Source organism: Onychostruthus taczanowskii, unplaced genomic scaffold, assembly GCF_017590055.1.
Source record: "Onychostruthus taczanowskii isolate IOZ18803 unplaced genomic scaffold, ASM1759005v1 scaffold23, whole genome shotgun sequence".
Classification (NCBI taxonomy): domain Eukaryota; kingdom Metazoa; phylum Chordata; class Aves; order Passeriformes; family Passeridae; genus Onychostruthus; species Onychostruthus taczanowskii.
In genome coordinates this window covers 5,546,736-5,570,410 of record NW_024499573.1, presented here as the reverse complement: position 1 = coordinate 5,570,410, position 23,675 = coordinate 5,546,736, and the positions used below count along the sequence as shown (strand labels likewise).

The window sequence follows — 23,675 nt, the reverse complement described above, 5'->3', positions numbered from 1 at the left end:
GAAAAAGGTAGGGGACTTATGCTGCCACATGTGGATCCTGAGACAGGACTGTTTCTTTCTCTTCTCCAAGTGACCCTATATGTGACTATAATATAAAAACATAAGAGTCAGTGTAACAAATAAAATGAATTTCATTATGGGATGCACAGAATGTTTGAAGAATCATCATGTGATGGTGATAAAACACTGCAACACCCAGGGCTGCTTTTTCTTCCTTTCATTTGAGTCCCGGAATAATGCATTTCTTTCATAGTTTGTTTAAGGGAGACCAGGTTTTCTCTCTGACACTGTTTGGTACCTCTTCTTGCTACTCAGTGTTACAGCATGTGGTCTTTGAAATTTGAATCCCAACTTCTTTCTGGAGAAGCATTAACTGAAAAGGCAGCCTTTAGGGTTAGGCAGCGAAAGGTAAATTTTCAGCTCCATGAGCAGGAACTCAGTTACATGACTTGCATTACTATTAATGGGGGTCATGCTGGTAAATTCCTGTACACCACATTGCACATTTACTCATGAGTGCAGAATTGGCACAGCTAATGAAACTTGCCTTTCGGGTAGCATGTATTTCAGGAGATGGGTCTGACAAGCAGAAAGGACTGCTAAGTACCCAGATGAAAGTCTGGCTTTTAACTCCTTGAACATATTTCCAGAAAATAATAGTGTGAATTAATGCTGGTTAGTGTTAGCTATTCCTACTGTTAGGGATCAGTCTTGCTCCAGTAGGATTTCATTGAGGCAAAGATCATGCCTGAAATGTGAATGTGTATGCTGTCATGTGGTGTTGGCAATTCACTTTCTGGTGCATTTTCCAAGTACTACTCACTGTTACTTATTTTCTTTCACACATAGGCCAGTCCTCTGCTAACATAGGCTTCTATAATCGTAAACAAATAAAGGGTTTTTTTTATCATTTTCAGCCCTGCTATTTTCCCAACAATGATCCCTCCTAGGGCTGAGCATCCCCTGCTGATTCCCAGCCTACATTGCTCATGGCCATCTTACACCCCTTTTTCTTGTACTGTGTCTATTGCAGTGATGGCACCTTCTTTCCAAAACTCTTCTCTAGCCTTTACTTTGCTAGGCTAAACATGCCAAGTCCATTTTGCCTGTTTGATATGGTAAACTTGCTCTGGCTGCTGTTCTGTGCACCTGCTGTAATTGGAAGGTATTTTTAGTAAATGAAACAAAACTGCCCAAACATTCCATCCTGTTCAGTGTTATGAAACTTTCCTCATATGCATCTGTGCAACAGCCCAGTGTTGTATTGCCTTTTTAACCTTTTAATCTCACCATGGTTCCTCATTGTCTTGTAGTTAATTAGTAGGGTTGTTTTATTATTTTTCATCGTTCAGTGCTGAGGGTTTCAGAGTCTGCAATAGGAATTCTTGTCATCAGATCCCAAGTTTTGTGTTGTGGGATTAATTCTCTTTCCTGCATGCTACTATTCAAAGTGATTTTTTTAAATGCATGATACTCTAAATATCCTTTGCATCACTAGTAACCTATATTTAATATTTTAATTTTATTTAATCAAAGTATTTTAATCTGTTCCATGATTCATTGCCAAAAGAGCTCCTAACTGGGGCTTTTTCTGATAAAGTCTTTTATTTATTTCCCATTATTTTAATTATAGAGTACTCCCTATGTTAGCTGTTGAGAAGATGAGTAGTGTGTATTACTAGAAGATGAGTAATGTGTAATTGCCACATATTTTGAGATCTCGTCCCGTTAATTCAGTCGGAAAATATCTCTTTCCTTTCCCAGTAACGTATTCTTGCATTTTGGGAAAAACCTGTCAAATTCTGTCAAGTGAGCCTTTTAACATGGTCAGAAAATCACTTTGTGTTTGAACTAAGTAGGGTTTGAACTGCCAATAGATTTGTTTTCATTCATTGCAATATTCCCTTTCTTCATGGTTCTGTGTGGTCATCAGAGCCAAAGAGATGCCAGAGATCTGTACTGCAATGAGCAGTCAACATCTAGAGAAATACTTTTCAGTTCCTATGTTAAATAAAAGTAGAAGAAAATAAATTTGCTGCTGCAGCTAGTGACTGTGAAGGAGCAGCTGCAAAGTGCTGAGTCTCATCAGGTTGCAATCATGATTAACATTGGGCAGATCCCCCCTGCTGAGGGAATAAATACCCTGCCTTTGTCTAGGCTTCCATGTAAGAAACAATAGATTGTTTCAGTGAAGCACAAGAACATAAATGATAATCGAATCATTCCTCTGAATGAATAGAAGTAGCACCCAGAATGTAAACATTTTAATTTTGGAAGGGAAGGTCTGCCTGTCAGTTGGTTAGTTTTCCATGTATTTTTTCATTTACTTTGAAAAGCTGCTCACTAGCATTGCCATCATTGCATGCAATAACATTTCCAGCACTTCAAATACGTATGTTTCCTGTCTTTCCAAGCTAGGCAGTGGCAAAGTCCAGGGAGTATTGGAAAAAATAAAATCTGCCTTAATATCACTAAAGAGAGGTCAAGACCTTATACTGAATAACTGCCAAACTATGTGATCACATTGGTTCTTGGTAGAGGAAATGGAAAATACTTTCCAACTGGAATTGACACCAGGAAACGTGTTTTACAAATGTTTTTTTATACATTGGGATATTTGCACTTAAAAATAAATCTGTCTCTATACAGATGATGAAAGTTGCTGTAAGTATGTTAACAAATTTATGTGTCTGTAAGTGAAACAGAAAGAATTCATTTATCACCTTAGTGCTTCCCTGTCTGCTGTACAAATAAGGAATTTCAGAACACAGTCATGCAGTACATGTTTTAAAGCAAGCGTACAACAAGCTACAGATGCCCAGCCATCTTCATTTTCATATGGATGCAGATATTGTTGATTAACACATCCAGTAAATATGTTTGGACTTTCAGAGCATCTGGTCAGATCGTGCTGACTTCATTCCTGTGGGGTGTGCCTTGCAAAGCCAGTAGAGTTCAGCTCAGTGCTTCTCTTGTACCCATAATGTCCTCAGAGATCTTGCACCTGTGGTAGATGACGACCCCACAGCTCTATATGACCATTAAACATGGGAACAGTTTTCTTACAGGATTTGCTAGTTCTTCACTCAGACTGCTATGCTTCTGTGTGCACATGCACCTTTTTTAACAGTCATAATGCACTTCTCCTCTGGACAAATCTGTCTCTTGAGTTTCTGCACAGAAAACGTCATCTCCTGTCAGTCACTCCGAAATGCATCTCATCAGTGACAAAATTAGTGAAGATGATGAAGGATCTGTTTGTGGTGGAAGTACAGACATTTGATGGCTGATATTGAATTCCTGGTGGTCCTATAGGAAAGCCTGTCTGTTGGGATCACTGAATTTCCCGACTCAGAAGGTGCTGAAGTGGGGAGACCACAAACTGACAGCAGGTGATGGGCAGAGTGAGCCAGTAACAGTGGAGGTGTGAAGATGAGTGTGATAATTCTAGCTTTGTGGCTCATGTTCACCAGGACACATTGTGATTGGGTGGGCAGGAGTTTCCTACTGCCTGGGAGAAGCAGAGGTGAGGAAAAGCCAGGGCTTTTATTGCTGCTCTAAAACATACCTTCCATGCTGCACCTGCATCTGTGTGCCTGCACCAGAGCAAGCGCAGGTGCATCCATTATTTTTGATTGTCCAGCTCCACAGGTCATTGGTCTCTATTCTTCTGTAACTAGAAACTGGGGGCTTCTCAGCTGACCCAGCAATGGGCAGTGGTTTTTCATGCACTCCATATTGTAGCTGGAACAAGCTGGTTTCATCTAAGTTCCCTCTCAGCCATCAGACAACCCCTCACTACAGCTTTTATAGAGGCCTGAACTCAGTTTCTGGTAGCCTGGACAGAGTGCACCCATCAGAGAAAATGTGATCTAAGCCTTTAATTTAAGCTTCAGTTGTAATAATACATCATTTTAGGGTTTTCATTGCCTTGAGGTGAAGATGTGCAAAATGAGCATAATTTATTAGAATTTACTGTGCAGAAGTGGGAAAACACCTGTTTGATGTGATTTGGGCCAAAGTGGTTCAGCTGTGGAAAAGACCAAAACCACTTCCGACCACCCTGTTTATCATACTGGGCATGTGTGGACTCTGACTAAAGTCATCCATCAGGTTTTTTCTTGCCTAAATGTCGTAGGACAACCTAACTTCTGCTGTTTCATTTACATCTTCAATTTTTCTCCTCTTTGGGGGTAGTAAGAAGTATGTTGTTGAGCTGACTGAACCAGCATTTAAATCCCACATGTATGTGGTACTGTATGACATGTGCCATTTGCTTTTTGAAGCCAAACATTGGCCGATTAGGAATTCCCCATGGGCCCTCTGGAGAGAAGGTGGCTGTGGTGACTGTGGACGACTGTGACACGGCAGTGGCCGTGCGCTTCGGGAGCCTCATTGGAAACTACACCTGTGCTGCCCAGGGGACTCAGACTGGCTCAAAAAAGTAAGGATTCCCTATATTTGTTTTCTACTCATTCTCTTTTTCCAGTGGAGAGTCAACACCTTGCAATTAACCACTACACCTTGCAATTAACCACTGAGCACTAAGTGATTAACCGTAAGTTGGAAAAATAGATATGACGTAACAAGAAAAAGTAACAAAGGTTTGTTTGGGGTATGGAATTACTTCTACCATTTAAGTTGAGAGTCCTATCTTAAAAGGAGGTAGAAGGAAAGGATGTAAATAAACAACCATTGAAAATCACTGGGTGTGAGAAAAGGTTTCCTGTGAAGAAAGAAAAAAAGTTGGTACTTTTGAGTTTAAAGAAGAGGTGAACAGCAAACAACATAGGGGGATATAAAGTAATGAGTGATAGCAGAGAGACCACTGAGAGACACATGGTGCTCTGACATCCCAAGAGTGGTGCCTACTATAAAAACTGGGGCTAATCCAAATGACCAGATGATAACACTTCTCACACAGTGTGGAGTAATTTAGTAGAACCTACATCCACTAAATGTCATTAAGACTAAGACCTTCAGAGGATTTTAAAAGGGTTGGCACTATATGATAATTAAGTCATTATATGAAAATGTATTGCTTCTCAACCTTGTGCTGACCAGCATCAGCCAGTTCCTGCATGGCTGGGGTCAGAAAGAAGTGTCCTGTGGCTACACATTTTTCTCTAATTTTAATTTCCTTCTGCATACTAGCAACTGTTAGGGACAGGTCACTGGATTCTATATGGACATGACAGCTCCTGAGTTAAAAGTTAGTGTTACTGGACAGTCCTTTGATTACAAGCTTGGGGAAGTGCTCATGTAGCAGAGAGAAGTGCAGCTTAAATGTGCTTATAGAAGCAGTAAGATAAAGAACAAAACAAAACTCTTTGCAAGAAATTATGAGCATTTCTTTGTTTCTTCAGATCTTTGGACCTAACTGGCCCTCTCCTCCTTGGTGGTGTCCCAAACTTGCCTGAGGATTTCCCGGTGCACAACAGGCAGTTCATTGGCTGCATGAGGAACCTCTCCATCGACAGCAAGCCCATCGACATGGCTGGTTTCATTGCCAATAATGGCACTCTACCAGGTATGGGCAACTAGAGCCCCAAGGGTCAACACCAGAAAGGTCTCTGCCACAGCTGTGCATAGGTCACGGCTTAGGATCAAGGAGGCTGGTACTGGAAGGAACCCCTGGAAGGGGAAGGGGACACAGGGTTCTGGAATGTCCCCCTGTTAGCACTGTTGAGGGGAAAGCAGCTATGGGGCAGGGACTTAAGGTGCTGTATGGCATTGTGCTGCCACTGTGTCTCCAGCCAGACCTCATTTGTTTCAGTAATGTGCAATCCACACCTGTGCCAGGGAGGCATACAATAGCCCGTGGCAGAGGGCACATTTCCAGGATTCAGCAGCACATCAGAAAGGACTGGCTTGTTTAACCTTTCTGCATTTCTGGGAGTTTCAGCCAGGAATTCACTCCTAAATTAACTTCTCCTCTTCTATTTTTAAACTACCTATTAAATGTCATTTTGCTCTGAAAGCCAGTGGGATTTGTTCATGAAAAAGACAGCACTTACAATGACTTTTTAATAAATTGTGTTTGTTCTGTAAATAAAATTCTGCAATCCCCCAAATGTGAAACCTGCTTCATGGAGCAGCCTGTTGGAAGTTCTGATTTGATTTCCAGTCCTTGGATCCCTGATCAGGATTAGTTCCAGTGATTAGGCATACCGAATGTTCTCATCATCCTAAAACTGGCTCTTACACACAAAAAATGGAAAGTCCCTTCTGTCCATGCTGCTGAAGGTCTGTGTAAGAGCTAAATTGCAGTTCTAAAGTATGTTGCATTGATTGTGGATTAAGGAGGGAGTCCTAGCATATGCCTTTGATAGACAGACTTGTCTTTATGCATTTAACACATGATCAGCTTACATAAACTTTTGCCATCCACATTTTGCTTCAAAAACATTTTTTAAAAAAGGCAAAAAACTCAAACCTATAATAGTCATGTCTTCTTTTTATGTAAAAACTCAAATATAGTCATTCAGAGCCTTTTTTTTATTGAAACCATACAAAGTAATGGTTTTCCTGAATTGCAGGCTGTGCAGCTCAGAGGAACTATTGTGAAACCAACTGGTGCCAGAATGGAGGCACGTGCATCAACAAGTGGAACACGTACATCTGTGAGTGCCCTGTGCGCTACGGGGGGAAGAACTGTGAGCAAGGTAGGCTGCACAGAGCTCCCTGTGCCTGTCGTGTGTGCACCTGTCATTGCCTCTCTTTGCCATCTCACAGCTCCTATGTCCAGCTGTGATGAGTGAGGGTAACAGAAGATTGCAGTTGAGACTGTCACCCATTATCTATTTGAAATCAATTTAGAGATCCCCTGTATAGTAGATTACATACTGTCATGAGTAAGAGCAGCTTTCATTGATCTACTTACATAAGCAAAGTAGTTCCAAAGAACTTGGCTGTATTTAGTAATTTGTTTATAGTAAAAATGCCTGATCCTAAGCGCCTTTAAATCAGTGGAAAGAATCCTGCTGACTTTACTGGGCTTTGACTCAAACTGGGGATGAATGTGCTGTTTTAATCACTACTTTTTTGGCAAGAAGGCATTCTGTGCTAAGAGCACTTTCGGTTTTACTGTATTTCTCTTTGATTGAGCACAATGTGCATATATGTGTAAAACCTCATTACTAAAGGATAAGGAAGGAGAAGCAGGTTTTATAGGATGTGAAGAACTTGCAGTCAGTTTTTTTCCCTAGAAGTGAGGAGTTACCTGTGTGAGGAGTCCCATGGGGATTTGTGCTGTAAGGTGGCTGGTCCTTTGGAGTCTTTCTGGATAGTTCCAGCAAAAAAACGTGCTTCTGCTGGGCCAGGTCTAGGTGGTGGCAATTTCTCTTCCCTTTCCTGAGAAGCAGCAATATTATCTTAAGAGGAGAGGACATATGGTTAAGTTTCTGTCTTGGAGATAAAGGTTTGCAGAGTGAAGAACAGGGAAAAGGAATGATAGAGACCTCCTCCTATGCTCCACCTCACACAGAGCCCAGTGCTGTTATTATTGCCCCTAACCTGGTACCTGCTTTCTGTAGCTGCTTCTCAAATATGTTGAGCTTTCCAGGTTTGTATGAAGATCTGATTTTTCTATGTGTCTCATGTCAAGAATGTTTGTTGATTAAGTTCTTGTATTTTCTTCATGATTGGCTGTTCTCTGTGCTACAAACCCTCTCTGATGTATCCTGAGGGGAGTGCCAGGGGCCCAGCTATGGTGTGTCCTGTACAGCTGTAAATAGGAGTAGTGCTATCAGATGCAAAGACTCTCCTTCTCTCTGTTTTTCAAATGGAAATTCAAAATTTAATCAAATGTTTCTTTTATTTACTATTTTCTTATCCCAAACTCAAGACCAATCCACAAAGTTTGGGATTTAGATTATCATCTGGAAGCTGCCCTGTAGCCATCCCTGGAAACTCATTTTAAATTCAGGTGAAAGAGGTGATGGCAGGCACAGCAGCACTGCCTCCCCCCAGTCCCAGCTGTCACCTCTGCCTCCAGCACTGTGCATTCCTGCATGTCCCCTTTGTTAATGAAAAACCCCATGTTCTTGCTGATGCCTCAGTTTGTGGGGTTTTTCTGACAGTTTGAAGGCAGCAGGTTGCTTGGTTCTTTAATGGTACTTGTGGGCCAGTGTCCCTGTGGAAAAATTGCAAGCCAAGAAAGAAAACAGAATGTGACCAAAGATTTCCAGAGCCCAAAGTTAAAGTCAGGAGATAGAGTCAGTCACAGATGTGCTGTACTCCTGTCTTTCAAATTTCTTATTTCAATGCTCAGCTGTTATACTAAGAGCATTAGCTATTATTAGGCAGCTAATTTTTAAAAAGTCTTCAAGAGAATATTTGCAGTTTTGGGTAGGAGTGCTGCATTTCTTTAATCCCTATGGCAGTGCTGGTTCTGCTTCAGGCTAACAGAGGACAAAGATTTTGGCAAGTTACTAATTAACATTTTTTTCATTTCCTGCTCTTCAAAACCTCTGGGATCTGGTCTGCACTAGTGAGGATGGGATGTTTTACCTTCATCACCCTCCTAGAATCTGTTAATTCACCTTCTGCCGGCTCCCCTCTCCCTCTGCTGATATATAGAAAAATTGAAGGAAAGTTATTTTCACCTTTATTGTAATTTAATTCCTTTAAACTATTAGGTATTGCAATTCTGTGAAGATCTAGCAGCTCTGTCTGACTCACTCTTGGATGGCCAGTGTCATTGCACTAGCCTTGGACTGCACCTAAATATAAACTCCCACATGTCCAGCACCCACACTGCAGGTGACATCCAGTGGGATGTTGGCAGCATGTTTCCCCAGGCCCTCTGTCCCTCACGTCTTTCTGCTGGCCTGTTGAGTGCAGGACTCTCTTTAGAGTGAACAGAGATACACAGGCAGTGCTTCAAGTGACAAACCCTGAGCCCAGGATCAGTTTGCACCACTGCACCGCCGATGGCAGGGGGTGCTGGGAAGCGTGTGGGCCTCTGTGGTGACAGGGGAGGTCAGGTCCCACCTGAGGACAGTGGATGTGCCACCTCTGCCACGGACACTCCTGGTCCCAGGCATGAGAAAGGGCTGGGGGGAAGAGAGAGGTCAGAGGGGGCTGACAAATGGGGATATCTATTTAACTAGAAGGGAAAGGTGCACCCTGGCCCCAGGGAAGGGAGGGAAGCTGGGAGAAGGTGTGGGAAGGGAATGGTATTTGCAAGTACAGAAAGTCACCACCAGTGAGAAAAGGAAGAAGGTGGCTAATTGCCATGCCAGTCCAGTTCTCCCAGGAGCAAAGGCGAAATGCTTGCAAACAGTATTCCCAGCCTTCAGCAGGTGGGAAGCCCACAAGTTTGCATCCTGCCTCTGCACTCCAGAGGCAGATGGGCTCAAAAATCTCAACAAGAGCCCAGAAAACCAGCAGCAAAGTTGGAAGCTGAGGTTATTGTGAAGGTCAGCAGGGTAGAGGAGGAAGGTGAAGGCTGATTTTTGCACAGGTGAAGCAAGAGAAAATAATCCTGCTCAACACTGATGTCCTGGCTGCTTTTACATTGATGTGGTGCAGTGTGGGCTGATGAATTGTGCCCTGGCCCAGAGAGCCAGAACTCAAGCACTGCATCCAACTTTTAAGCAATCTGAGGACATCTGTATCTGGTGACAGTCTCTTTTAATGTTGCCATCTGGTTTTCAAGAGCAGGCAATGCTGCAGTTGTTCCACCGTATGCCCTCTCTGGCACTTGTGGTATGACTGCAAAGGTGAGACCACAGGCTGGAGCAGGAGGCAGAAGGGCTGCCCCTTGGACTGCCTGTCCTTAGCCTGATGTGAGGTGGTTGGGTAAGCACATCTTAAGGAAGGGGAGGTCAAGTTCCACCTCTGGTTTGACTAGTGGTAGCCCAGTAGTCCCTGACTTTTTGTTTCTCACAAATAGGGGGCTAAAGAGCTTGCACTTTACTCCAACCCCTGCACTCCATTCCTCACCCCAGCCTTTCCCTTTATAGACACCAGCAAGGCAGACATATGAGAATTTGGGTTTGGCTTCATTCCTCAAAAAATGCAGCTTCACTTCAACTTTCCCCCGTTTTCTGGTATGGTGTCATCCCTCAACCTTTTTCTAAGAACTTAGATATGGTACATAGTAGCACATATGCATTTGTATATACATGATCTCTCCTACTACAAAAAATCCAGAAAGTGTCAGCAGATATGGTAATGTGGAGCAGAAGGGGAAAGCCTGTTAAGCCCTGTGATTTCACTGGCCAACATGGACTCAGCACATGATGAAATAAAAGGCTGGGTGCTAATTTCTGGTGGTTGTACCCACTCTCTAAGGCCTGCTTCCACTGGCAAAAAGCTGCCATGAACTTCACTAACATGCTCACAAGCAAGGATGTCAGGAAGGTAGATCCCCTACAAGGTTCCACACATGGTGGAGGTGTCATACGAGGTGTTGCAAACAGCACAGATCTCCCATGGCTATATTTATGCTTCTAGTCAGTGGGATCAACGAATCTATGTAGCTCCTGTTACCCAGGGTAACAACTTTAGAAGTCCAAGGGGATGGGTGTTCCTCTATTTTCCATCAGCAAAGTGCTTTCTATTGAAGGCTGTCATTGGTATCACCCTGTAGGAACTGTGCTTGTGCAGTTAGAGAGGGGGGCAGTTTTGCAGCTCTCACCTCAGGATATTTAAGGCAGGCGATTTCCACACAAACTTTCTCCCTGTGAAAAGGCTGTGTGGCTGGGACAGCTGAATAACCTGACCCTGGAGTATTCACAATTCATTCATGTTTCCTGTTGCCTCCCAGCCTTTTCCTGTGTTTAATCTGTTAATTAGAAGCAGGTAATCAAGGTTATGTTGAAAACATCTGAAGCAACTGTTGCCCTCATACTTCCTGCTCTGTCCACCCACTCGCCAGCAGAACTATATCAGCAGAGATCCTGAGCTTTCTAGGAACAGCTCTGATGTGGGTAATGCCATAGCAGTGTGGAGGTGCTGCTTTTGAGTACAGGCACCAAGACAAGATGCCTCCCCACAACCAGATTGTGAATTTGCAGTATTGTCAACTGCTTCACAGTAACTTCCCTAGACCAGCTCTTCATCCATGGTAGAGTGAATATAGCTCAGTGGAAGGGGACAAGCTCCCTTGTGTCATCACTGTGACATAGCATCGTTTTTCCTCTTCACATTTGTCCTGAAGGATACAAACTGTTTCTCTTGTGTATTTTGATTCACAGCAATGCCTTCTCCTCAGCGTTTCAGTGGTGAGAGCATTATCATTTGGAGTGACCTTGACATTACCATCTCTGTGCCGTGGTACATTGGGCTGATGTTCAGAACCCGGAAAGTCAATGGCATGTTAATGCAAGCCAATGCCGGGGCTGCATCCAAGATCAACATTCAGGTAAAGTGTGGCTGCCTTTGCTTAGGAAAGAATTAATACTCCTCCAGCAGTGAATTATGGCCAGATGAACTACACAGCTTCATCTACCTGCATGTCAATAAAAACATATCATTATTTTAGCCTTTTACAATGATCAAAGATCAAAATATCATTATAAAAATCATTCATTTAAGACAATTTTTCTAGTCAGAAGTAGTAGTGGGCATTAATATAGATGTAAAAAATGGATCCATTTATTTGGGGATTCTTTGCCCATAAGGGAAGTTGGAGTCTGAATATCCAAAATTATACAAGGAGTTTTTGCAAGCATTCCCATTTTTACTCTTTGAGCTTTTTTTCTTTTTGGGTTTTCTTAGGAAATGTTATTATCTTGCCCTCCACCTCCTTCTGCATCAAGTACAAATATGTAGCAAAATAAGACATGGCTGGGTTTTTTCTTCCCCACAGATACTGAACAACTACGTGCAGTTTGAAGTGTACAGTGGCCTGAGCCAGGTTGCTAGTTTGAAGATGAGCCAGTCACGGGTCAGTGATGGGGAATGGCATCATTTATTAGTAGAGCTGAAGAGTGCAAAAGATGGTAAAGATCTCAAGTACCTTGCTGTCATGTCCTTGGACTATGGGATGTATCAGGTAAGGCAGCATCATAAGTGCACAACTGAGCACTGCACAAATGCTTTTAGGAGAAACTAAGATAATGGACTGTGGACAAGTACTTATGCTCTGAGACATGTTCCGCAGTGATTTATGCCTAATCACTGACATTAATTTATTAAGCTTTATGATAAGATATCTTACAAAGAAGTCTGTAAAAAGACACATTCCAATGTCTGGCTCCTCACTGCTTTGATGTTTTTTATGTAATCTGTCAGCTACTGCTTGACTCCATCACAATTCTGTTTCTGTCACAGAGGATGATAGTGCTTCTTATCAGCTGTTGTCTTCCTCACAGAGCACTGTGCAGATTGGAAATCAACTACCTGGATTGAAAATGAAAAGCATCATTGTGGGAGGTGTCTCTGGAGACCAAGTCTCTGTTCAGCAGGGATTTTATGGATGTATGCAGGTATGAAATTAAAAGTGTAGCAAGAAATTTTGAACTCATGAGAAAATGCCCAGGTGAAAATGTGGGAAGTTTCTTTTTCATCCACCCTCAAACATTTCTGTTTCCTCCATAAAAATTATCTAGGAATCAAAACATTAAAGTCTACCCACTTTTCCAGGTACAAATCTGATCACATAGGGGAGAAACATTTGAAAAAAAAACCCTGGGTTTGGCTCATCAGGTGATTTCTTTAAAATGTACCCTCATTGATTGATGAAAATAATGAAACACATAATACTGTACTCTGAAAGGAGACTCTAATTTTAAAATAATTGTCTTTTGTCACCAGGGAGTAAGAATGGGAGAGACATCTACAAACATAGCGACACTCAACATGAAACAGGCTATCAAGATCAACATAAGGGAGGGCTGTGAAGTGGATAACCCTTGTGATTCCAACCCATGTCCCCAGCACAGCTACTGCAGTGACGACTGGGACAGCTACTCCTGTGTCTGTGACCCAGGTAACCTGCTGGCCACTCATGTAGGAGCTGGATCACACCTTCACGAGCTCATCAGAAGCAGCACAGCAGCAGCATGCTGGCAAAGCGTTCATCTTCTGTTTCTTCCTCTTCCAGTCAGTATTACCCTTCTCACTCTTACTGTAGCACCCTGGAAGCTGCAGTCCTGGGCTAAGAATCCAAGCAATGTATTCACCAAACAGAAAGACAGTCTTTGGTACAAAAGACTCCTATGCACCTCCCCTTTTCTTTTTATGTTGTTTTTTTTTTTCTTTCTCAGCCTTTTCTGCTGTTTAATTTCAGTCTCTCACTCTGCATCCTAATCAAGATACTTTGAATGTTTTCTCTGTTTTGGAGCATGTAGCCAGCACATGCTGTCAGCACCCCGTACAGTCACCTCCCATACATGCAGCAAGAGAATACAAAACTATTTGTAGCACATGCCCCAAATATAAAACTGGGAACCAAAGGCACAAGGGTGCCTCAAGCATGGTAACAGACTGTCAAAAAGAATGGCTTACTATCATTTTGTTTGAGAGGGAAAAGAGTGCTTCATTCCTGACAGTATCTCAGGGGAAATCTACTGATTATCAAAGATGTGTTATTAGTGTATAAGCTTAAGACAGACAGTCTTTTGGAGACATGCAAATCATAAATTACAATGGTTGCTGTAATTTTCTTACCTTGTCTCCCCAGGGTACTTTGGGAGGGACTGTGTTGATGTATGCAACTTGAACCCATGTGAGCATGTCTCCACATGTGTGCACAAACCTAGCTCATCCCACGGATACACCTGTGAATGTGCACAAAGCTACTATGGACAGTACTGCGAAAGCAAGTAAGAGAATTATTTTGTTCTTGGTTCTTGATCCTGCCAAGAAGCTCTTCACCTAAGGCAGCAGTCCTCCCACTTCCTGTTCTGCTCTGATAAACTTTCCTGTTACAATTTGAGAGGTATTAGGCTCCGTTATTTTAGGCTCCGTTGCCTTTTGGCATTCCTGAGCTCTTCCCAGAAACTAGACATGTTATTCAGGAGCCACTTTGCTTCATCAGCTGCTCAGGGACTCAACCACTTCTTCTGTGTTGCACAGCACTGCATCTCACCTGTACTTTGTGGTGGGTTTGGCCTGAATTTGCTCTGCATCTCTCTTCCAGCTTCTCCAGCACACAGAGCGATGCACCTGTTTGATGCCCTGTAGCAAGATAAAGTCTCTCTGCAGTGTAGGTCCAGTCCCTGGGCTGGCAAAGAGCCATCTCTTCTGGACAGTCTGGGGCCTGTGTCTGTTGCTTTGTGGGAGAAACGTGCTGATTCCCTCGTCAGCAGCTTCCTGGTCTCTGATAAGCATTCAGCAACCAGCCTTATCCCAGAGGCGGCGCTTTGATTTACTGTAATATGGGCCATTCATAATGTGCAAATGAAGTGCATTTGTCTGCCCATTTAGGAATGGCTCATGTGATGTTTCCTTCCCTTTGAAAACTGCAAGCTTCTTCCTCTGTCTTTTGTAGTGTGGGCTTGCAAATGTTGGCCATGCTATTTCCAGATTTGTCTTTCATTCCTCTGGATTAGCGACACAGAGACATTGTCCCTTGTCATCTGCTGACATGTGTCAAGTGCAACATTGTGGTTTTCATATTCTAAAGCATAGAAGTACAAACCTACCAATTACCATAAATAAAACTGGTATTGGTCTTCAAAACAGACAAAAATGAAAATAGCTTTTGTTTCCTAAAAATGAACAGCAGGGAGGGGATACTTTGTGCATTACCAGCATCTCAGAGCCCTTGTCCTTCAGGCTATTGCTTGACAAAGACTCCCAGCTATCAGAGAATCAGAGCTCTCCTTGCCAGAACTAGTGTTGGGGCATCTGTGGGATAACCAGCTCAGAGGCTCACCCAGATGAAATAGTCCCAGTGAGAATGGGGGTTTTCCTTCTGCAGGGGTGGCCTTTGGCTTGCTGCTTAGCTTCCAATGCTGCTGCACTCACTCTGAATCATCGTCTTTGATCCACAGTATAGATCAAAGCTGCCACCCTGCCCTCTTCCGTGTCCCCAGCCATGGGTCCTCTGTCTCTCCTGAGGCAGACCAGGGCTTTTCAGATCTTGTAGTGAACAGTCTGAGAAAGCCAGGTTGGCTGAGAGTAGTGGCTTTTCTTTATAGGATGGCCTTGCAGACAGCTTTGCACCTGAGCTGGTGTCCCTGTGGGCTGGGGCAGGATGGGGATGGGGAGTGGCATATAGAGTGTTGGGAAGCTGTACTCCAAGGCAGTTTGTGGTGGTAGATAAACCAGGGCACAGGCTCAGAGCCTGCACTTGAAAATACTTAGAAAAACATTCCCTCTAGGTTTTCATGGCACTGATATTCTATATTTTCCCATATTATACTGTATTTGTGTTTATATATGTATTGGTTGTTTCTTGAGATACATTACTGTTTGTAAGATGATGCAGTTGACTGCAGATTTGGCTCAAAGCTTTTTTTCCTCACTTTTTAATAGGGAGCTTAAAACAACTTTCTTTCAATTTGATTTTTTTTAATAGGATAGACCTACCTTGTCCCAGAGGTTGGTGGGGAAATCCCATCTGTGGCCCATGTAATTGTGAGACTAGTAAAGGGTTTGATTCTGATTGCAATAAGACCAATGGAGAATGCCACTGCAAGGTAAGCAAAACAAACTATTCTTAAGTCAAAAATTCTTTAGTTTAAAAAGAAACTGTACCACTAATAATTACAAGTGAGTATCTGATACAAAGTACACACAGTTGTGCTTTGTATCATATATATATATGTATGTGCACAGTGGAGTTAATCATTACCCAAAACATTTTGCTGGCACCACCCTTCTCCAAATCATACTGTACAGCTCTTATCTTGTTTGTGTTTGGAAAACCGAGCTGAGAGGATGAAAGCCTGGCCCTCATCTCTGAAGTGCAGCCTGGTTTATCAGGGGAGATCAGACCGGGGTGCAGAGGAGTGTCGGTGGGGTTTTGTGCATCACAAGTGAGTAACAGCCATGAAACAGCTCGGGCCAGCTGGCTGGAGCTCTCCCCTGTGCTATGGCCAGCAAAAGGCCTGGCAGCTGGAGAGAGCTGCAGGGCTAAATGCTTTCCTCATCTCTGGACAGGCAGAGACAGATGGGGGACCTGGGAGGGGAAGCACCTCATCATGAAGGTTTCACAAAGGGCTTCTCACAATAGGTTTTAAACTGGCTTGAATGACATCAGAGAAGCTGGGCTTGTTCAGATTGGCGGCTGTGAATCTGGCCCCCTGCTCCTTTCCGAAATGCCAGCAGGACACACAGCAACTGTTGCATTAAATGGAGTCAGTGGGGTGCCAGCTCCATGCTCTTGTGCAATCCTAATGCCTCAGATCAAACGCATGTACAGAGGAGATTTGAATATGGGATCATCGTGTGCTCTCCACCCTCTACGTGAAACACAAATGCACAGTGCAGGAAGTTTCCTTAGTGGCTCGCTCGTGCCATACAAGAGCAGAATTGCAAAGCTGAGAAAACTGTAAATCCTTCAAGAATATGTTTGGTGGGCACTTGCAACAAGTGCCTGAGGAGTAACGTGGGCCCTGTGGCTCCACTGCAAATGGCAGCGCAAACACTGGGTCTCTGATAATAGTAACGTAACTTTTATCTGTGCTCTGCAAAATGAGCAGTTTGGAAGTCAAATACCTCATGTCTATCATTTTGGTTTTTCTAGGCCAATTACTACAGGCCCCAAAGCAGTGACACCTGTTACCCCTGCGACTGCTTCCCATCTGGCTCCCACACACGCGCCTGCGACATGGAGACGGGACAGTGTCCTTGCAAGCCCGGCGTCATCGGGCGGCAGTGCAACCGCTGCGACAACCCCTTTGCAGAGGTCACCGTGAGGGGCTGTGAAGGTACCATGGCCCAGCCACGCTGCCCATGCTGCCCAGACGTGCTGCCCAGCCACGCTGCCCAGCCGTGCTGCCCAGCCACGCTGCCCAGCTGTGCTGGAGCGCGGGATCGGAGCCGCTGCCAGCGCACAGATGGGGACACTGCGGGGGACAGCCCTGGGGTGCTGTGAGCCCAGCAGCCTGGCTCCAGCAGTGGGGGCAATGGGGGCTGCAGCAGCCTAAACGTACACCCCTCCTCCTAGATATGGGCCAGTATGACTCATGGGGGCTGAGGGAATGGGAAGAAAGCTCTTATCTCTTTAATTTTTCTCATATGGAAATATAGCCAGCTGAGGTGGAGTAGGGGGAGCAAAAGACTAGCACCAGCTTTTCCTTAAACCTGAGTTCATGTGCCAGTGCAGTGTTGTATTGCTGAGCTGCAGCTGAAGAGGCTGGTGAGAGCCCTCACACCTTTTGCCCACAGAGGCGCCGTGCCGTTCACCTCGTGCACTCTGCCTTCCTTCCCCATCTTGCCCATCCTGCCTTTCCTCTCACCCACCCACCCACCCACTGTCCTCCTGCGATCAGCACAAAGCTGCTGCAACAGCAGTGTGTGGGCAAAATGAAGGAGAAATGTTTTCCCACAATAAAGGAGCAAGCAGAGATAGTCAGAGCCAAAATCCAGAGCCCCATAATCATCCCGAGCTCTCCTCTGCCTGTACCTGTCTGTCCAATCTGTTGGATAAGGAGCAACTGATGGGTTACAGCTTGGAAGGCACTGCAGAGGACAGGTATCCTGACAGGGCTTTGGAATTACAGGAAGGTCCTTCAGGCAGGTTGAAATGTCTCACTGTTGTGATTTTTATCTTGTCAGAAATATTGCATCATTTCTTTTTCTGCTTTCAGTAATTTATAATGGCTGTCCCAAAGCTTTTGAGGCTGGTATTTGGTGGCCACAGACCAAGTTTGGCCAGCCAGCTGCTGTGCCTTGTCCTAAGGGATCAGTGGGTAAGTTCCCTGGGTAAATAATTAAATAATTACCTACTTTATCTGCATGCCTCTTAAAAAAAAAAAAAAAAAAAAAATTGTACATAGGGAATACCATTAATTCATTTGGTTTAGAGACTGCAGCATAGCTTATATATCATGAGCAGAAAAGTATAGCTAGCTGAAATCAAAGACCTGTTAAAATACATTTGAAATACTAGCAATAAATAAACGTAACAGTACAGCAGATAAACATATATAAAGCACAGAAATTCTCTATTTTCAAAAAAGAAGAGCCCAATTTTCTATTTATCAAGTAATTCTTACACATGTAACTTTCTAGTTTCTAGTGACTTATAAGTGTTCTTTAGCCATACACTTCCTCTGGGCAAAGATAAAATGAGAAAAATCATATTCCTTATGACTGCTTTACTAGGATTGCAGCCTACTAAAGACAAGAGTTGCAACAAAATCCAAATTTTCCCACACAATATCTTTTCCATAAACAAAACAGCTGAAAAACACCTTTTATAAAGCAGATGGGCTATACTGTTTTGTACAACAGGCAAATGACAATTTGCTTTTTCATATATGTCTCTGAAAACATGTATCAGATTTTTGAAAATAGAGTTCCCAATCTTTTCCAAAGGCTATTCTGTGGGAAGTGAAAACTCTGTCTTGGTTCTGGACCTGGTAACTCTGCTGTGAGTGTTCCTTAGGCTCAGGCAGTTATAAATAGTTATTTGACTGCCCCAAATATTTCTAGGGGGAGGCCACTGCTTATAGGTGTGCAGAAGATTTGTGGTCAACCTAGCTCCTGCTCTAAAGATTTTAGGAGATAGAATTTTTTTTTTTTAAGTGAAGAATATTTTCATGATTGAGCAGTATAAAGCTGAATTAAAATGAGTTTTCTGCACTGTTCTTGGAGTGTTTCACCCAAGTGTCTCTTCTAGGCAATGTTGCTTATAGTAATTGCATGTTCTAAGTAAATGCTACCAATCATTCAAAGTAATCCTTATAGTAATTGCCGCACGATACAGCAGTAATGAATATTCAGACTAAGAACCTGAGGCTTAATTGTATTCACCTAATAATGGAAGAGAAATAATATAATTAGATATAGTAAAATTAATTATAGTTCTTATTTAGATATTGGTAATTAAATGGCTTAGACATATGCAGTATGTTATGTGCAAACTAACTAGCACGAACATAAATTTTGAATTATATTACTTGCAATTCATGGTAAAGGATCCTCAGCCAAGAATTGCATTTTTAAATTATTTGACAAATAGTACAAAATATAATAGGCTAAATTGAACAGTAAGCTGCTCATGATCCATTTACAAGTGACAAAAAGGCAATTATCCATGTTGATTGAAGTGTTGAGCACATGTAGTATGCAGATGTGTGGGCATGTGTTGGTGTGAATACAGCATTTGTCCAGGAGGTCTTCCTGTGTAGGCTATTGCACAGAAATCTCAGCAGGGGTTGGTTTTCAGAAATACTTAGGATGTGCAGAGTCTTTCTCTTTTTTGGTATAAAGAAATGAATTAATTAATTTGAGAACAATCTGGCAGTGAGGCTGAGAGCAGTTGGGCAGAGCTTGGAGTTTACCTGACTTTTCTCCAAAGCCTGGCAAAAGCAATTCCTGAAGATTAGTAGTCCTTAGCTTTTCTCTCACAGGAATTCCCTGTTTGGAAATTGAAATACATGTGTAGCTTTGAGCAACTTAAAAATGTAGGAAATCTGAAAGTCTAGGATAGTGAAATCTGTGAATATTTACCCTGCACAGTTCAGAACGTTGTTTGTCATTGATGCTTTGTCTCCTTCAGGAAATGCCGTCCGCCATTGTAACATTGAGAAGGGCTGGCTGCCTCCCGAGCTTTTCAACTGCACCACCAACACTTTTGTGGATCTAAAAGTCATGGTAAGCTGGGTTTTCTCAGTTTTCCCTTTATTTTGTAAATAATGACCAGTTTGGACTCCAGTTTGATGTCCCTGCACTCAGTCTTTTGACTACAACCTTAAACAGCCTCATTTTTCATCAGAACCCTGGTACTTTTCTGGCTCTCAGTTACATCTGCCATTGAGTTTTCTTGCCAACTCTTTCTCAAGACAAACAAAATTTTGAATTTTGACCGAACAATTCCTGTGTGCCAAAAATCCCTGAATTGTGATTGTCTTTGTAACTAGAATGAAAATGTATATATATATAAAAATTTTGATTTTTTCTCCCTTTTTATCTGATTCAGAATGAGAAGTTACACCACAATGAGACCAAGTTGGATGGAGAGAAAACCATACGGATCGTGAGAGCGCTGCAGAATGCCACCAAGTATACACACAGCTTGTATGGCAATGACGTGAGGACAGCTTACCAGATAATGATCCGGGTCCTCCAGTATGAGAGCCAGCAGCAAGGGTTTGACTTGGCAGCCACACGGGATGTGGAATTCAATGAGGTAAGAGAAATACTGTATACTGTGCTGAGCCCTTACCGTTTCCCTTGAAAATTAGGTGGCAGTGGGTAATTAAATTTGTCTTTGACCAAGGTGTAGCTAATATTGTGTAATTGCCTAATCTGTTCCACAAATAAGCCTTTCTTCTCAGATTAGAATGGAAAGTTGGTTATGCATGTGTCTATGCACGCATGTGTATGTGTAATACAAATATAATAGAATGTGCTTTTCTAAAAAATATCATCATAGTAGCAGCCAAAAGCAATATTCCCCATATGAAAAGAAATCATCAAGTTAATGTGTTTTTCATGCCTAAAATAGTTTTGTGTACTATATTTATTTTTGTTGTAAAACATGCCTAATGTGATCCTGCTCATTTAAATGTGCAGCAAATTAAGTCTGAGCCAGTTACTGACTCTAAAGATTTCCTCTAATTCAGTTTGAGAATACTTGAGTCATGAGTTAGTACATTGAAAGACATTCCATATCATTGGTATTTTAAGGCACATACTAAAATGTGTGCCAGAGAGCTTCTGCTACTCAGAGCATTCATGAAAGTCCCAGTTATTACCAAAGATCTGACCAGGGCTAGAGAACAAGCTGTAGCATCTTCTCTGTCTGGTAAAATATGTAGTTGTGGTGGAAAAATGTGAAATTTGGAGTAGTTGGGCATATTCTGTGGTCTGATAATGTGGAGGCTGGATGACCCATGTTAGGCCTGTAGAGCTTTCCTCAATCCCATGTGTACAGGGGTACTGTTCTCCACTCTTGCCCATACTTTTCCAAGATCCTGGCCATGGCACAACACAGAGTGCAAGCTAAAACATCCATTTGGATCTGTGCTAGCAGAGCCCAGAGCTTGGGCACCAGCATGTGGAACGACCCTCCATGGGTCAAGACTGGCGTCTGTGCTGGCCAAAGATCTGTTTGGCTCCCTGAGAAGGTGTGCTACACCCACGTCACTGCACACAGTACTCCAGGAGGAGGAGGCAGGTCAGGGAGACCTGGGGTGAAATTGGAGGGGCTGTGCAAAACCAAGCTGCATCAGGAGAGGATGTCACTGGAGAGTTAGGAGCAGGAAGAAATGCAGCTGAGAAAATTCCTTAGTGTCTCAGACTGTATAATCAGCAGAGAGTGGAGAACTTCTGAAATATTTTACATTTTAGGTGCACCAAATTTTAAGAGATTCTTTCCTGTGGCCTGTGAAGCAGGCCATTCTGATCTTAAAAAGGAACTTCATTTCTAGCATGTTTTGTTAAGTAGAAATATGAACAATAAGCAAAAAAAAAAAAAAAGGTTTGGAAACATATGCTTTAATTTATTGTTCTCTGCACTTGGCACTGAATTTCACACAGATGATGCTTTCAAGAACTCCCTAAATATTTTAGGATAGGTCAGGAATTTGAAACTAATGAGTACAGCTCATGAATAATAGGAGGTAACATCCTAGGCTGAGGAACCACAAGGGGAGAAGGAATTTTTTTTTAATAATCCCACATAGAAGCCTGAAAAATAGATAATAAAAAACCATAAATAATGTTCACAAACACGGAGGAGGCCTGGTACCAAGTACAGTATGTGTCTTCTGCATTCCTGGGATCCATGTTGTGCTTCTCACCCTAGGTAAAGGTGGTCATATTGGGAGTCTCTTTTAGCTCAGCTATGTGCTTCCAGCCTCCAACAGTACAGACAGGATACAGATATCTCCTTCTAAACGAAGCCTAAATATTTGTCTTGGCTATTTTAGAGCTGGTGGTGATTAATTCCTACTGCCATTTACGCCAATTTTACCTTAGTTAGGAATTAGGTTTTGTTACAACAACACAGTTCATATGTACACCAAGATTAAAAATTTTTAGCATCTTTCTCATTTAAGCCATTTAGCACACTCTTTTAGGGTCATTCTCCTTCCATTCAGCCCAAGGGTCCCTTTGCATATTTTTCTAAGAAAGGGCAGAAAAGTCAGGTTCTCAGAAAGAAATGCCTTTTTAATACCATTTGTAAGCAATGTAAAAATGGGGAGACAATGACATGATGTAAGTGTTCTTATGTATTTTCAAGTTTGTCTACGCAAGTTAATATTCACTCTTAGCATTCTTCACCTTATAATACGTATTATGTAGGAAACAAAGTAAAAGAAAAGAATAAAGAGGAAGTGATATTTCTATCCATTACTTTCTTTTGTTTTTCAACAAAAAAACATTATTTTGATTTATATGGGGAAGTTCTTCACTGTACCTGCTAAGAGCTGTGCTTTTCGTGTTTCTGATTTCTTACAAAGAAAACATGGATAGGTTTTCCTCCTGCATATTTTGCTCGATTTCTTGTCATTGGGGGGAAGAAAGTAGGCAGTTCTCTTACAGCCTCCAATTTTGGCTTACTTTACTTGTAAAAATTTTAGAGGGATTTGCTTTACATGACCAAAAAACCTCTGGGTGAGTAACTGGTGTGCATATTTTTATATGGCTGCAGTAGAACATGGCTGCATTAAATATTTCATTATACACACACCTGAGGTAGTCAGGCCAATAATTTTCAATACTTCTCACTTGAAACCCAGCTCTGTGTTTGCTTCATAATTTAGGCTTGTACTTTGTTTCTCAGAATATTATCAAAGTGGGTAGTGCTTTGCTGGACCCTAGCAACAAGGAGCACTGGGAGCAAATTCAGCGAACGGAGGGTGGCACCGCTCACCTGCTCAGGCACTACGAGGAATATTTCAACAATGTGGCCCAGAACATGAAAAAAACCTACATGAGACCTTTTGTCATTGTTGCCACTAACATGAGTGAGTATCTGTGTTGAAAACTGCCATTTTTTGGTTCTTAAAAATGTGCTGGACAGAGATGCTAGTTATTTGTTTTAATAGTACCCACTGAGAAAAACCATTGCATTAGTTTCAAATCCATCGAGCCTTGATCCATATCTTTCAGTTGCCATGGGGGCCTCCTGGGAGAGATGTCTGATCTGTTCAGCCTCTGGACCATGCCACTGCTCCATGTGGCTTTTTGTTGCAGTCACAGCAGTGTAGAGATAGTAGGAAGGACTAAGTTTGTAAATAAAGGTAATGCCTTTTGGGACCAACTAATATAGTTGGATGTAGTAGATCTCATTTTGGAGGAATCACACCAACACCACCTGAAGAATTACTGCAGTACAAAAAAAAGTAACCCTACTATTGATTTTATTGCATATTATTAATCTTACTTGCCCAGGGAGGTGGTGTAATTCCCAGCCCTGGAGATGTTCAAGAAACAGTTGGATGTGGCATTTAGTGCTGTGGTCTAGTTGACAGGGTAATGATCTATCGAAGGTTGGACTCAATGATCTTATAGGTCGTTTCCAACCTAGATGATTCTGTGATTATACCTCTGATTTTCACATGCTTTCCTAACTTGGAACCTATCCAGAAAACCATCAT

The 23,675-nt window shown here is 42.5% G+C and overlaps 1 protein-coding gene across 6 annotated transcripts in view; it reads left to right on the top strand.

The window, feature by feature from the left end:
• Positions 1-23,675, top strand: part of CELSR1 (cadherin EGF LAG seven-pass G-type receptor 1) — a 164,026-nt gene that overhangs the window by 111,880 nt on the left and 28,471 nt on the right. For all 6 annotated transcript variants that reach the window (XM_041405441.1, XM_041405439.1, XM_041405436.1 and 3 more), the window contains exons 6-19: positions 4,287-4,444; positions 5,367-5,530; positions 6,540-6,665; positions 11,205-11,371; positions 11,819-12,004; positions 12,324-12,437; positions 12,766-12,940; positions 13,634-13,775; positions 15,476-15,596; positions 16,646-16,829; positions 17,712-17,813; positions 19,628-19,722; positions 20,048-20,257; positions 22,859-23,042. In XM_041405441.1, coding sequence (XP_041261375.1) covers positions 4,287-4,444; positions 5,367-5,530; positions 6,540-6,665; positions 11,205-11,371; positions 11,819-12,004; positions 12,324-12,437; positions 12,766-12,940; positions 13,634-13,775; positions 15,476-15,596; positions 16,646-16,829; positions 17,712-17,813; positions 19,628-19,722; positions 20,048-20,257; positions 22,859-23,042 — 2,128 coding nt within the window. The remainder of the gene's footprint in view (positions 1-4,286; positions 4,445-5,366; positions 5,531-6,539; positions 6,666-11,204; positions 11,372-11,818; positions 12,005-12,323; positions 12,438-12,765; positions 12,941-13,633; positions 13,776-15,475; positions 15,597-16,645; positions 16,830-17,711; positions 17,814-19,627; positions 19,723-20,047; positions 20,258-22,858; positions 23,043-23,675) is intronic.